Below are 16,205 nucleotides of genomic sequence, written 5' to 3'. Positions count from 1 at the left end.
AGCCCATTCAAGCTTAACATCCTTGTCATTTATCACCCTCCAGGTTCCCTTGGAGAGTTCATCAATGAGCTTGACGCCTTGATAAGTTCCTTTCCTGAGGATGGCTCACCCCTCACAGTTCTGGGTGACTTTAACCTCCCTACGTCTGCCTTTGACTCATTTCTCTCTGTCTCCTTCTTTCCACTCCTTTCCTCTTTTGACCTCACCCTCTCACCGTCCCCCCCTACTCACAAGGCAGGCAATACGCTTGACCTCATCTTTACTAGATGCTGTTCTTCTACTAATCTCACTGCAACTCCCCTCCAAGTCTCCGACCACTACTTTGTATCCTTTTCTCTCTCGCTCTCCTCCAACACTACTCACTCTGCCCTTACTCAGATGGTAATGTGCCGTCGCAACCTTTGCTCTCTCCCGCTACTCTCTCCTCTTCCATCCTATCATCTCTTCCCTCTGCTTAATCCTTCTCCCTCCGATCTCCTGATTCTGCCTCCTCAACCCTCCTCTCCTCCCTTTCTGCATCTTTTGACTCTCTATGTCCCCTATCCTCCCAGCCGGCTCGGTCCTCCCCTCCTGCTCCGTGGCTTGACGACTCATTGCGAGCTCACAGAAGAGGGCTCCGGGCAGCCGAGCGGAAATGGAGGAAAACTAGACTCCCTGCGGATCTGTCATCTTTTCACTCCCTCCTCTCTACATTCTCTTCCTCTGTTTCCACTGCCAAAGCCACTTTCTACCACTCTGAATTTCAAGCCTCTGCCTCTAACCCTAGGAAGCTCTTTGCCACCTTCTCCTCCCTTCTGAATCCTCCTCCTCCTCCCCCTCCCTACTCCCTCTCTGTGGATGACTTCATCAACCATTTTGAAAAGAAGGTTGACAACATCCGATCCTCATTTATTAAGTCAAATGACACCGCTGGTCCTGCTCACACTGCCCTACCCTATGCTTTGACTTCTTTCTCCCCTCTCTCTCCAGATAAAGTCTTGCGACTTGTGACGGCCGGCCGCCCAACAACCTGCCCGCTTGACCCTATCCTCTCTTCTCCAGACCATTTCCGGAGACCTTCTCCCTTACCTCACCTCGCTCATCAACTCATCCTTGACCGTTGGCCATGTCCCTTCCGTCTTCAAGAGAGCGAGAGTTGCACCCCTCCTCAAAAAACCTACACACGATCCCTCCGATATCAACAACTACAGACCAGTATCCCTTCTTTCTTTTCTCTCCAAAACTATTGAGTGTGCCGTCTCTAGCTAACTCTCCTGCTATCTCTCTCAGAATGACCTTCTTGATCCGAACCAGTCAGGTTTCAAGACTGGTCATTCAACTGAGACTGCTCTTCTCTGTGTCACGGAGGCTCTCCGCACTGCTAAAGCTAACTCTCTCCTCTGCTCTTATCCTTCTAGACCTATCCGCTGCCTTTGATACTGTGAACCATCAGATCCTCCTCTCCACCCTTTCAGAGTTGGGCATCTCCGGCGCTGCTCACTCTTGGATTGCGTCCTACCTGACAGGTCGCTCCTACCAGGTGGCATGGCGAGAATCTGTCTCCGCACCACGTGCTCTCACCACTGGTGTCCCCCAGGGCTCAGTTCTAGGCCCTCTCCTATTCTCTCTATACACCAAGTCACTTGGCTCTGTCATATCCTCACATGGTCTCTCCTATCATTGCTACGCAGACGACACACAATTAATTTTCTCCTTTCCCCCTTCTGATGACCAGGTGGCGAATCGCATCTCTGCATGTCTGGCAGACTTATCAGTGTGGATGTCGGATCACCACCTCAAGCTGAACCTCAGCAAGACGGAGTTGCTCTTCCTCCCGGGGAAGGACTGCCCGCTCCATGATCTCGCCATCACGGTTGACAACTCCATTGTGTCCTCCCAGAGTGCAAAGAACCTTGGCATGACCCTGGACAACACCCTGTCGTTCTCCGCTAACATCAAAGCGGTGACCCAATCCTGCAGGTTCATGCTCTACAACCTTCGCAGAGTACGACCCTACCTTACACAGAAAGCGGCACAGGTCCTAATCCAGGCACTTGTCATCTCCCGTCTGGATTACTGCAACTCGCTGTTGGCTGGGCTCCCTGCCTGTGCCATTAAACCCCTACAACTTATCCAGAACGCTGCAGCCCGTCTGGTGTTCAACCTTCCCAAGTTCTCTCATGTCACCTCGCTCCTCCACACACTCCACTGGCTTCCAGTTGAGGCTCGCATCTACTACAAGACCATGGTGCTTGCCTACGGAGCTGTGAGGGGAACGGCACCTCCTTACCTTCAGGCTCTGATCAGACCCTACACCCAAACGAGGGTACTACGTTCATCCACCTCTGGCCTGCTAGCTCCCCTACCTCTACAGAAACACAGTTCCCACTCAGCCCAGTCAAAGCTATTCCCTGCTCTAGCACCCCAATGGTGGAATAAGCTCCCCCACGACGCCAGGACAGCGGAGTCACTGACCACCTTCCGGAGACACTTGAAACCCTACCTCTTTAAGATTTTTAAAATAGGCTACATTGAGAAACTATTGTCATTCTCAATGGATGTAAAAACAGACTTTGTTTACTTGCTGTTTGAGGTGAAGGAAAAAAAAAACTTTGAGAAGCTCCACAGCTCATTGGTGGTGGTGATAAGACAATCAGAAATATTATCAGAACCCCAAATGGGCACATTTCTAACCCTACATTTGTGCGCAGGCCAGGTAGCCTAGGCCTACTTCTATGCATAATCAGGTGTGGTCCTCACTCAACATTGACAGGAGCGCTCCAAACAAAACACAATAAAATGAGAACTCGTAAATGGAATGAAATAAACCAAAACTTGTTTCTCACAAGTGTAGCCTCGGTTGTGAGCCCTGCAAACAACATGTCCACTCTGACAATAAGAAAATGGAACAAGGTGGTACATGAAAATGGGGGTCCCTTTCAGACAAATTACATAACTTGTTATCACAAGGAGTATTAGTGATAACACTGCTGCTTTCCAATGTGAAAAGGGAACTGACCATGTTTATCATTCTATCCAAGAGTCATGTGTCGCTAAGATGAGGGACATTTTGCTGATTACTCACCAAACACCAGTGATGCCACAATGCTTATTTTTTTTAGAAATAAGATGTAAATAGGTTATGTTCCTGCACATTGCTTGACAACAGTAAGTTCATTGTGTGGTGGCATAATAGATGTCCATTTATCACTGGACCTTTACAGTCTTGTATACCATATGCCTGCTGTTGACATCAACTCTACTCTGTTTTATACATTCAATAGGGACTTGAATTGTGTACATGTCCCATCTCCCCTGAGACTCATGTAGTCCATTTGGAAGTGATAATCTAAACATCCTCCACTCTGCTTTGGAATCCTCATCTTTGATATAGACAACACCTCATCATACATTATGATTCACAAAGCTGCATTACAATGTAATAATGCTGCACGTAGCATGTTTTTATCTTTCCTTGAGGTTGACCTGGTTGACCTGAATTTGGGTGCCCATCCACATAACTATTTATATCAGTATCTCTTTGGCTCTGTATTGATCATTTTATCTATATGGCTCCTTGAATATAGCATTCATGAAGCCACCTTGGTAAAGATTAAATATCTGTTCAATCTTAACTTTTCACCCAGCAACACAAACGCAAACTGACGATATGAAATCTAGCATATGAAGTCACTGGGCCCGGGCCTGGCCAGAGAGAATGTTTGAAGATTCCTCTGCCAAAGATAATAAACCTCTCAAAGGAGAAACAGGCCCCATTAGCAACTGACACCAAGTCCACGGAGTCCCCTGGTCACAGTGCAGGGACCCTATGTCGAGAGGAAACAAGCAGAGAGGATGGGCTGTTAGTGGATGGGGGCCATGAAGCCCTTCACTTGCAAGCCAATGCCTAAGCTCACTCTTCTCCCCGCCTCCCTCTCTCTATCCCTCTTCCTCTTTTTATCCCTGAAAGGCCAGCTTGAATCAAAGGCTCCAGCCAGAACCTTTGTTTTCCTTGGAAGCTGTGTAAACACATTAAGTGGCTTTATGAAACCAGTGGGCTAGATTCTTACACTTGAAACGACGTCAGAGAGACAATCAGTGATGCCAAATATGACTTTTTTTTATGTTTCTCTGTTGACAGAATGTTGTTCTCTGCATGCAAAATGTTGGCCCCCTTCACCCTGGAATACTGTCACGTTGTATATTGATTAGAAGACAGGCTCAGGAATACGTATTAGGGGTTTTATTTACTCCACCCAACACAAGGTACGTCATGGAAAACGATGGGGACGAAGCCCAAAACAAACATGTGTATATATATATATATATATATATATATATAACAAAGGGATGTAACCCAAACAAAAGAGCGAGGTGTAACCTCTACACAATACAGCTTTGTGAAGTACTGCGCCCCGTGCATTTGTTCGATGATGGTTGGAATGAGTAAAGGATAGCTGAACTTAACGGTTGCTTTGTTCAGTTTTCGATAATCAATGCAGGGGCGCAGTCCCCCATCTTTCTTCTTAACAAAAAAGAAGCTTGAGGAGGCTGGTGACAGAGGGGCGGATAAAACCCTGCTGGAGGCTCTCCTGTACATAGGTCTCCATGGCCTCGGTCTCCGCGTAGGAGAGGGGATAGACGTGTCCTCTCGGGAGGACTGCATCAGACAGCAGGTCAATGGCACAGTCCCAGGAGCGATGAGAAGGCAGGTGTGTAGCCTTGGTCTTAGAGAAAACCCATTCCAGATCCTGGTATTCCTCCGGTAGATCCACTTGAGTGGCGTTGTCTGGACTTTCCACCGTAGTGGTGTTGACAGACACCGCGAGACACCTCCCCTGACACTCATGCGACCAACCCAGATTCCTCCTACGCTCTGCCTCGGGCAAACGTGCAGAGCCCACCTCCATTTGCTCTGGCCACGGAGCAGGTGTAGCCATGGGCTCCGGATTCCGTGCAGGTCTTCGTCAGGACCGCAGGAGGTTGTCCAACCGGATCGCCATGCTGATGAGCTGATCGAGTGACAGGTTGTCATCACGGCAGGCTAACTCCATCTGTACCTCCTCCTGCAGTCCGCTGTGGAAAACGGTGACTAGAGCTGACTCGTTCCATCCGGTGGAGGCCGCGATGGACCGGAACTCCAGGGCGAACTCCGAGGCGGTCCTAGATCCCTGGCGTAGTCGGAGTAGACACACCCTCCTCTCAGCCCTCCACAGGATGATCAAACACCGAGCGGAAGAGGAGGGTGAAGCACTCGTAGGACTCGACCTCGGGTCCGTCAGTTTCCCAGACCGCGGCACCCCAGTATAGTGCCCTTCTGGTCAGTGCCGAGATGACTGTGGAAACCCTGTCTCTCCTGGAAACAGCCTCGGCATAGCGAGCGAGGTACAGGTCGCATTGCAGAAGGAAGCCCTTGCATCTCGCTGGCGCGTCGTCAAAGCGCTCCGGGAGGGACAGGGCTATTCCGCGGACTGGCTCAGATGGGACGGAGGCAGGTAGTGGTCGTGTTGGGGCTGGTGCCAGAACCGGTACTGGAGACTGGAGGGACTGCACTTTCCCCTCCAACTGCAGGATGGTTCCCAGCACGCTGTCCATGGCGCTGCCAAGTCTGGAGAGACAGTCCTTGTGATGCTGGACTGTCTCTACGATGGTCGTCAGCTCGGCCTTTCCCGCTGTCTCCATTTTTATGGGTCGATTATTCTGTCACGTTGTATAATGATTAGAAGACGCGTAGGAATACGTATTAGGGGTTTTATTTACTCCACCCAACACAAGGTACGTCAAGGAAAAAGACGGGGATGAAGCCCAAAACAAACACGTATATGTAAATTAGTTGTTTTTTATTTGGTATATCTACAATTGATATATAAAGTGTGGTGACAGAAGGAGACAGAAATCCAATGTTGTCAACCGATGTTACTCTAGTTGGGAGGACCAACTGTTTAGTAACAAAGATTGTGGCTATAAGCAGAAGTTGTTTAAAAAAAAAGACTGTGTTAGCTAGCTGTTAGCCACTCCTTATGGATCCCTAGGGATAAGATAGCATGTTTGGGGACTGTACAACAGCCCTGCTTCCTGCAAATACCCAGCGGAGTGTCGGGAGAGCACACAATGACTCTGGGTTGAGAGACCCAACAACTCTAAGCACATTATATCCATCATGACCTTGAGAGTGATTCTGGAAAACATCAATCCTGTTTATTGGCCAAGCGTAGCATTCGATGTGAAACATTTTGGGGGAGAAATAGGCTTGTCTTGACTTGCTCCAACGCACAGTGGATATCCGTTTAAGATCAAAACCAAAATATCTCTATGTAATTTAACTGCAACAATGCCCTATTACCATATTGCTGTTTCACAAGAAATCAAGCTGACTCCCTGAGTGATGGAGGAGTGCTCCACAGCTCATTGCAGGCCCCGCAGCATACAACCTCAATGATGTTTTCAAAGATACTACTGCTGCTCTCGAGGAATTTCTAAGACACAGTGATAAATATACAAGTGGTATGTGGGGTTTGCTGGCGAACCAAGGCCACAAATAAACAGCTTCTTGCAGTTAGAAATCTTATTTGTTTTGTTTGGACAGAAACACCACAATAGAATTAAGGAGGCAGGACAGAGTCCTCTTGCTTTAGCTATGCTTCTTGCTAAGCTTTTCTTTCAATTTAGCTCCAGAGTTTCCACCTGCTTCCATCCAGTTGTATCTCACAGGAGCCCACCTAATTAATCAAGGGTGCAAAACACATTTATAATGTGGTTAGGCTATGCCTCAAATTATCTGTAGCAGAAATACACTGAACTGGGAGCCAAGAAGAAGAGGAACAAGGGAATGGACAGGGGCGTTTGTGTCATTTCCTGCACGAGTGTATCCTTTGTGTGTGTGTGTGTGTGTGTGTGATGATGAAGAATTGTGGAAAAAGATAACAGAAAAACAACCTGATGAGGAGCGATTACCAAATGTGGAACCATCTGTCACTCTTTTTAGATAACATGCAAAATAGCTTCCGTGACAGGTCACACATGATTCATGAAGAATTTTTTTGGTGCCCAAATTGTTAAAGGAAATTAGGCTGCCTTAACATACATTGAGATGGCAGGTAGCCTAGTGGTTAAGAGTGTTACGAGCGTAACCGAAAGGTTGCTGCTTTGAATCATTGAGCCGACTAAGTGAAAAATCTGTTGTTGTGCCCTTGAGCAAGGCACTTAACTCTTGTTGCTCTGGATAAGAGTGTCTGCTAAATGACTCAAATTAAAATGTACATTGGGCTTGCTGCTGGGTGAGATTGATAGACCCTCTTATGTTTCAGAGAAAGTCCTACCATTCTTTCAATTGATAGAATAATAAACGAGTTTAGTCTTATATGGTAGGCCTACTCATACTACACTGCTGCACTCTGTATGGTCCAGAATCAGTACTCAAGTCTAAAAAGGTCAACAAACTCACTGCTGTTCCCCTTTAATTAAGGAGGTGAGGAATGGTATCTTGGTTATTGTAGTACATAAGTAAGTACTATTATTATCGCTCACAATGATATTAAATGTTAGACTTGTAATTGAACACAGTATCATAACAAATATCATACATATTTCATATGCATTATATTTTTATCTAATAGCGATGTGTTTGAGTGAAGATAAATACCAACAGTACATTATTAAACCACATTTCCCACAATGCTCCGCTTTACGAACTGAAGCGTTTTCTTTGCGGACGTGTGTGAAAGATATCCGTAAATGGGGAGTTGGAGAGAAATGTGTGGTTGTGTCAGACAGAGTACCCCTAACTTAAAACTGTATTCGACTTTCAGTTTTTGTTATTTTTATGTGAAGTTGGAAAATATATTTCACCGGGTGTAATCAATCATTCTCACCGAGAGAGGGGCAGGCAGAATCAACGGCAGCTGTGCTTGGAGCCCAGCCTGCTAAACGCTAGTTAGCAAACGCGAGACTAGTGTGGAATTACAGGACAGCACTTCACGGGCTTTATGATGCCTCGCGACAACATGACCACCTCCCTCGTTCAGAAAATTGGTAGACAGGCGCTTGTAACTTTTAGAAACCCATCTTTGGTAGGTGATAAAGCGTTTTTGGATAATCAAGGTAAACTCCAAAGCCTCATGACCGAAATCAGAGCTGCGGATCTGAAGATTGCTCCAAGGAAAGTTGACAGCGCTTCTACGCCTCTGTCACACAATCCCCCGGTCACATACATGCACATATGCGAGACAGACCAATTCAGCATGGGGGTGTTTCTGCTAAAGAGCGGTGCTTCCATCCCCTTGCACGACCACCCGGGAATGTACGGCATGTTAAAAGTTATGTATGGCAAGGTCAGGATCACCTGTTTTGACAGGTTGGACAAATCAACTAGCGTGGCCAGTGACACGCAATTCAACCCTCCCCTACTACCTTACCAGAGAGGTGCGCTGAGGTCAATACTCCGGTCGGTCGGGGAGTTTACAGAAGAGAGTGGCCCGTGTATTTTGACCCCTGACTTAGACAACCTTCACCAAATCGACGCAGTCGATGGACCCACTGCTTTCCTCGATATTCTGGCACCACCATATGATCCAGATGACGGGAGAGACTGTCATTATTACAAAGTTCTGGAGTCTGCCTCGGACTCGGAGGACAAAAAGGCTGAGGCTCAGGGGCAAAAAGAAGTTTGGCTCGTGGAAGGACCGCAACCTTCTGATTTTTGGTGTGGTGGTGAACCTTACCCCGGCCCAGAAGTCAACATCTGAAGCGCACTATGAACGCTGAATTGATGTGAACCATTGATTCTCAGGGCCATGTCACAACATTGTGTAAATGTATGATAGTCATAATTCCTACAATGATGGATTATTATGGAATGGATATCACTGTCACTGGTGTGTAATGGGAGAACATGTAGTGTGAACTAAAAGCACTTATTCTAAATTTGGGCAAATGCTCACAATCGTCTCGTCAGTTGGTGTGGCCTGTCACTATGCATTTTGCCTGTAATGAAAGTACTTACTCAGTTGATAAATTGTGATCTTTGCACATCATCTCTAATGTATTCGAAATGACACCAAGCTTATCATGTCCTGAAATTAACTGAAACCATACATAACAAAACATAACATTTCTCAGAAGAAAAGCATAAAGAGGGATTCAAGAATGCACTAAATGGGGTAGGCTGTAATACACAATTAATTGGTATATTCAGCCTGAAACTAATGCCTGAAGAATCGTGTAAATGTTCCTTACAAGCCAGAATGTTGAATAAAATTACTCTACCGGTTGTCTGTGCGGTTTGATCTTTAGCTGCTCGAGATTTTAGACAAAATATCCACAGGAAAATATTGTTTTCCCAACTTGTTAAAGAGCTGGAAGGTATAGTGTTCAGTTCTGCACTGAGATAAAATTAGTTTTATATTGGATATTCAATTTTATTTAGTCAATAGATGTTGAACCAAGCATGCCATGACAATTAAAATTATATTCTGAATCGAGAGGATGGAGAACGATCCACACCTTTTTGGGAGATTTTTTATTTATTTATTCAGATTTGAAGCCTTCAAAAAATAAAAATGTTGTACATTGTTCTCCATCTTCCTCTGATTCAGAATATACCATTTTCATTGTCTAACTTGACCTCTGTGCCAAACCGAACCATATACCTACCAGCTCTCTAAATAGTTTGGTAAACAATACTTTCCTGTGGACATTTTGTTACTGAATGACCATCTTAAACATTGCTTAGTTAATTGAACTTCACCAATTAAACCCCATAATAACTTTGCTTGATTCATCAATTTGGGAGCAGAGCACCATTGAATTCTTTGCTTGTGGTTTAGGGGCCTCTTGTGGACATACTGAGTATTACCTCAGAATGACAATGTGACTAGTAGAAAACTGCATACATACAACATATACAATAGCCCAGGGTTGCCCAACCCTGTTCCTGTAGGTTTTTGCTCCAACCCCAGGTCTTACTAACCTGATTAATCTTATCAACCTGCTAATTATTAGAATCAGGTGTGCTAGACTAGGGTTGGAGCAAAAACCTACAGGACGGTAGATCTCCAGGAACAGGGTTGGGCAGTCCTGCAATAGCCTATAGCAGGGTTCTTCAATTCCGGTCCTGGAGGGCCGAAACACTTCTGTTTTTTATTTCTACCTGGTAGTTAATTGCACTCACCTGGTGTCCCAGGTCTGAATTAGCCCCTGATTAGAAGGAGAGGATGAAAAACAGGTGTTTCGGCCCTCCAGGACCGGAATTGAAGAACCCTGGCCTATAGCCTACTTTCAAAGGACCAAAATAAGACAACAATACATATTCTATAACACAAAGTGGATTTCATTGTTGTTTAAAATAATCAACCATGTCCTTTGCCCAGTCATTTAATTTGGACTAGGCTAATTAAGAATACATTTGTAAAACAATGAACAAGCACACTAACAAACAAGCAGTTTTCTTTATGCCACCAATGTCAACATATTCTACATTTATCATAAGAAGCATCAAGTCAGTTAAATATCAATGCTCAGTGTGTAAAAAAAAACATGTAAAATGATGCATGTAAAATAAAGGTATCAAAGTCTTTCCCCTTTGTTAAGTTCTGTAATGATCTTACAGCCGAGAGGCTGAGTGGCATCAATTTTTTGTTACTCTGTCATCTTCATCCAACAAGTAAGAGGAGATTTTAAAAAGTTAACTTTAGCAGTCTTTAACAAACAGAAGGTTAATCAACTCATTTAATTGTCTCTCTTGACAGACACTGTACAAGGCTTCCAGTTTATGCACACGTGGGAATCAAGCCTCCACTCAGAACGGTGATGATACTCAGCAGAACAGAACAGGCCTCTAGGCTCTGTGATATTGGTCATTGCACTCCTTTCCCAGATAAAATGCAGGGATGCCCATCATGGACTAATCTATTGTGGTATAGTCTTTTTTTTCAGCTGCTCTTTCAACACTGCGAAAGAGAAGCTACTTGTCGGCTGGTACCCGTTAGTATTGGAGCTGAATCTTACTCCTTGCCTGCTATTCAGCATCTCTGTGACTGTTTCCTCACTTACTCTATTGAAACACTTTCTATCCTGAGCACTAGTGTTTGTGCACATTTACAGTTAAGTTATGACTAATTGGCTCTATGCCTAACTTCAATAATATACACGTGATAGCCCTGTCCATTTATGTCGTTATTCATTCAGCACCTTATATCCACATTCATTAGTCGCCCTAGTTAACCATGTCTGCTAAATTCAGTGTGAATGTGATTTGGATATTATTAAATTATTTTTGGACTGCATGGAAACATAATGTGGATGAATGTTCAACCAATCTCTACCAGGGTCATTATGATGACTTTTTCTCTTTCTGTCTTAAGTGGATTTTCGTGTGTCTCCTTCTTTCATCACTCCTGGCAAACTTTCTTCCACAGTGGTCGCAGGAAAATGGTTTTTCTCCAGTGTGTGTGCGAATGTGCGTAGTGAGGTGGTCGCTGCGACTGAAACTGCGCATGCAGATCCGACATGGGAAGGGTTTGTGCCCTGTGTGGATTCTGACGTGTCTGCTCAGCTCGTCCGACCGAGAGAACCTCCTATCGCAACTCTCTGCCGGGCAAGGGTATGGTCGCTCATGGACAGGCGTTTTGCTTGGGCGGTTTGGATACTTTCTCGGTCTCGGTATTGGCCTCAGGGGTACATTCGGAGTGTTGTAGGGATTGGGTAGACAAGGGCCCTCTGTCGCAGGTACCACAAGTGTAAAATTCCTTATTGTGTTCAGAGGTGTCAGAGGTAGTGGAACCCTCAGAGAGTCCAGTGAATATGGTAACCCTTTCCTGTCAGGAAAAGCCTGGATGTCCCTTTGGCAGTTTGGCTGGTAGAACCCGCTGTACTCAGGCATGATGGTTAAGAGCGTGCTGTCCACTGTCGACTTTGGTGACGTGTAGGAGTGGGACGGCTGTGGGTAGGACATGGGGCAGGTCGACGTTGCCAGGTAGGTTGATTGGTCCTGGTACATTTCCCTGCTACAAGAGTAAGACGTTGGAGCATACATGTGGTTTATATCGTGTTGACTCTGCGCCATGGTGCAGCTCACAGTTCCTGCGTAAAGGTTCTGTGGTTCAGGCGAGGGCGAGGCAAACACCGGGGACGAAGCTGCCGCCGTTATATCGCTAACTACGTTAATGAAGCCCCCGGGATTGCAGTGTCCTTGTATGCAACAGCCTGAGTGCGCGGGGGCTGCGTAAAGTTGCCCTGGCAAGACAACTCGATATTGTCACTTTCTTCACTCAAACGATCACCTGCGAAGCAAAGAAAAAGTACTGTTAGTTATGTGGCCAAAAAAACGTTGATTATGACTTTTACCCACAGGTTTTTAATTTTACGCATGGGTTTTGCGCACGGTTGCGCACCAATTTGTGATTTTGTAATGAGTACGAATGAGATTTAATGTCACATAGCGCTTTAGAAAAAATAAATTGGCTTACTATAGCAGACAATGAATCTATTTGATTAATATTGACCAATAATTTGTATTATTCGCCTCAATTTACGATAATCTCAAATATGACTAATAATGCATTTTAATCCTGAAATTCCAGTAAGGTTGATGAGAAAACATGGCTTCCCTTCTATTGACCATAGCAGCGAACTAGAAACGAATATTTTCAAAATAATTATTCTTTATATTAAATTAATTCTTACCCACTTCAGCTTCACCTAATTGGCCTAGTTACCGTCTCTGGCAATGATGCGGATATTTCCTCTTCCATTGAGTAGATTCCCTCGTAAATGTCGTGTATAAAACCACCGATTGGTACCCAAACTTTATCCATAGTTTTAGCTGTAATTGTTTTACCAAGAGTGTGCGCTTCAAACCTTTACGTGCCTTTACGCACTCAATATATAACCGTCAAATTGTCTTGGTAAAAACTATCTAATGATGTATTCTCTGCGATAGCCTATAGTGTCCCCTACGGATGAGAAATATAATCTAATATCGTTGTATTCTGGGGATTGAAGATTGTAGTATGAATTTGAAGGGAGTCTCTTAATGTCCCTTAACGTCACTGACCATACAAGGACTTGGTAGTTAAACAAGGGAAAAGGTTGAGCTAGGATTAGGCCTCAAGCTTGATTACGACATCAAAGAACACTTGTCAATTAATTTAAAAAATACATTACCAACATTTATTTTCTTTTTGCATGTTTTTTGTTACCCTGGTTCAGTTTAGTAAATATTACCATGTAGTTTATTTCCCATTTTATTGTCTATATAATAATCGTCATGCTGCCAAAAACTTACAGGAACCCGGCAACACTTCACCAAAAACGGATTCAACTGGTGTAATGATGACATCCCGTTCTATCGAATACATCCGGTAAATTGCGTACATGAAATATCGAGTCATGGGAAGGAAGAAGCCCACACATAGGTATATGAGACGAGCGACTTCCTGGAGGAGGTTTGGCACACAGTTCTTTAGAATAAAGCTTTCCTGAAGAAAGTTGGTTCAGTTGATTAAGTAACAAAAATATGAAGTATATTAATCATAATTCTATATAGCCATTTGTCATTCAATAGTCTGTGCTAACATTGTGCAACAATTGAAACTTGAATTGGTCGAAGTGCTATAGCTACCTAAAACATTTTTTGGGGGGAAATCAGTGTAGGGTAAACAAAACATTTATGAAGGCATATGCTTTAGAATGCTTTATAAGGCATATGCTTCACATCACCACATAAAGTTGGACCATGTGTACCCAGTGAACAGGAGGGTCATTAGGCTATTAATCATTCTTGAGTTAGGGGTTGCCAAGGTGTATGGACTGATGGTATGTATGACATATCTCTGCAACTACTCAACCTCCCACTGTATTGAAGGGATCATCTTGGGACGCTGTGTCACAGTAACCCCTTCCTCTCTTCTCATCAGGCTGCCCTCATTCAGTGTAAATGACATATGGCTGATGTCTGTAGGCATACATGTGACAGGGTTTTTGATCCAAGGGCTGTGGCAGTTAATAATAAAGCAAGGGGAAGCCCTTTAAACACTGTCTCAAGGCCTGCACGTCCACTATGACACACAGGTAATGAGACTGCTCCTTACACAAGTAGAGCTAATTGCTATTCTGTCACAGGGGACACCGTCTCCTTATAATGGGGATGATCTTTGGTCTTTCTTATGCAAAATGTGTCTGACACGTTCCTATTGACATCATACTTCCTAGGTGTATTCATATTTGTGAAACCTTCAACATATGCCACAATAGGCTAGCGTATGTAATTTGTTATAGCATATATGTCTATGTAGGAAACACAAAAACAATTGTCCATAGGCTTTTCCATATTGCCTATAACACAGGCAACAACTTGTCCACCTAAAAATGATAGACCTACTTAAATATGACATCACAATGACTAGTGATTGGTTTAGGAACGGTCTTCCCTCCCTAACTCCCCTTTCCCCTTGCAGCGGGGGAAATGAATCCCTTTTTAAGTTCCCTTTTTAACACCCACAGTTACAAAAATGTTAGTGTATTGTGTGAATGCCGCCTCCCTCAGGCAGATGGGTTTTTTTCCAGGGCCAGTGTCCGGCCGTTAGGCTGCACAGTGTGCCTCCGTGGGGAATGGTGCCCTCCCTGCACCCCACGCCCACGCCCCGCCACATTGAGTGGGATTTAGAGGAGGGCGTTTTGTGTCGCTTATGCCTGTGTCACCTAGGGGTCTGGAGACCCCTGCATGACGATTAATCAAATGTCATGTGTGGTTTTTGTTTATATGGATCTTTGTTTTATAACACTAGGCTGATATAGGCTTTTCTTTGTTATTGTGTTGTTTTTTTGTCAAATAGGTAATACATGCCAAAGATATCATGTTTGAGGTTTGCAGTAAGCTTTCTTATATATTAAAAACAGACCAGAGAATATCCATTCATAAATGCACTTATTGCAAATGGGATGAAGTTATGTCTAGATGTGTTTGAATCACCTCTGACTAGAATCTTTCAAATCACAAACAGCAGTTTTAAGAATTACTTTACACTACAGCATCAATAATTTATAGTACTGTATTGTTATTGTACATCACTTACTTTTACACTTACTTTCAGAACCCTCTATTGTGAAATTGAGGCCTGATTGCTTGTCTAGTATTTTGAGCATCAATAAACTACAACATCCAAATTATAGACTATTACCATGCAGCCTACCAATACATAGTGGCACTCGTGATAAGTAGTATGTGTACAGTAACATACTGTGCTTCGTCAAGAGTGAGTTGTATTTGTAATAGATCCTGATGATACTACCTTCATTTCATAACAAACAGTTTACATATAGGGTATTTATTGTAAAGTTGTTGATTACATGTGTATTTTGAAAGTTATCTAGTCTACATATTTTTTTACAAGCTTAAAAACAACGATACTGTTACTATGGGCCAGTTTCCTGGACACAGATTGAGAATCTTCATAGCATTTTAGTCCAGGACTACATTTAATCTGTGTCTGGGGAAACTGGCCCTAAGATTTCTGCATGTTCAAGAAAACAGGAAGAAAAAAAACACACACACATGAAATAGCCCCTCGATTGCTTACCTGTAATAGCCCCTGAGACAGTGGTAGCAGGGCCTCAGATAGATGGAGAGAGAGAGATGCTTCTGCTGTGGCAGTCCCCTAACGTCTGATCAACCAAAGTTACCAACTAGAGTCTTACTCCTTTCACTGATGGAAAAAGAAACAATAGGATTGTTCCCACTTCACTTTGCTTCCACCCTCGCAGTTAAAACTGTTATGATAATGAAGTGGATTTGTTAGACCGAGCAGATTGTAATTGAAAAGGTCTCTTTGATCGGAGGAACCAGAGGTGTTTGGGTCACTCAAACCCAATGCCTGGGGCGTGGCCTGGGGGACAGCTGCGCTCATGACGATGAAACTCCAGGAGAGGCTCATCTCAGAGACCCAGCAACCATCTATGAAGGATTCATATCCAAAGAATACAGTTTTAGATTCCTCCATTTCAGATGAGCTCCATTATAATTGGGCTATGTGTTCATGTACTGATATACCCTCATTCTCTTCAAATCCTCTATCAGGTGCCTATGTGATTTTGGATAGGAAAAACACAGAAGATGCATGCAATGTGCTTTTATTAGTTTTGCCCCTTTTGATTACCTAGATATTTTGTTTATTCTTGTACTAAAAGTGAGGAAATCAGTGGACTGTGTGTGACCAATGAAGACTGAAACG

At 44.0% G+C, this 16,205-nt stretch overlaps 1 protein-coding gene and 1 pseudogene across 2 annotated transcripts; one reads left to right on the top strand and one right to left on the bottom strand.

The window, feature by feature from the left end:
- The first annotated feature begins 7,685 nt into the window (after positions 1-7,685).
- Positions 7,686-9,248, top strand: LOC311128797 (2-aminoethanethiol dioxygenase-like). Its single transcript, XM_084161030.1, has one exon. The coding sequence runs from the start codon at positions 7,965-7,967 to the stop codon at positions 8,721-8,723; it is 759 nt and encodes a 252-aa protein (XP_084017156.1). The 5' UTR covers positions 7,686-7,964; the 3' UTR covers positions 8,724-9,248.
- Positions 9,249-11,308: 2,060 nt separating this feature from the next.
- Positions 11,309-15,908, bottom strand: LOC311133132 (early growth response protein 2b-like; annotated as a pseudogene). Its single transcript has 2 exons — positions 15,842-15,908; positions 11,309-12,257 (listed from the first exon to the last, which is right to left on the bottom strand). The product of its transcript is annotated as an early growth response protein 2b-like (transcript).
- Between the last annotated feature and the right edge of the window lie 297 nt (positions 15,909-16,205).

This window comes from Coregonus lavaretus (assembly GCF_964263955.1).
Source record: "Coregonus lavaretus genome assembly, chromosome: 1".
Lineage (NCBI taxonomy): Eukaryota > Metazoa > Chordata > Actinopteri > Salmoniformes > Salmonidae > Coregonus > Coregonus lavaretus.
Note: the sequence above shows the minus strand (reverse complement) of the source record. Positions and strands in the feature narration are given on the sequence as shown.

What these genes read in the sequence shown, in the direction of transcription:
- LOC311128797 (XM_084161030.1), top strand. Translation starts at nt 7,965, where the DNA reads ATGATGCCTCGCGACAACATGACCACCTCCCTCGTTCAGAAAATTGGT.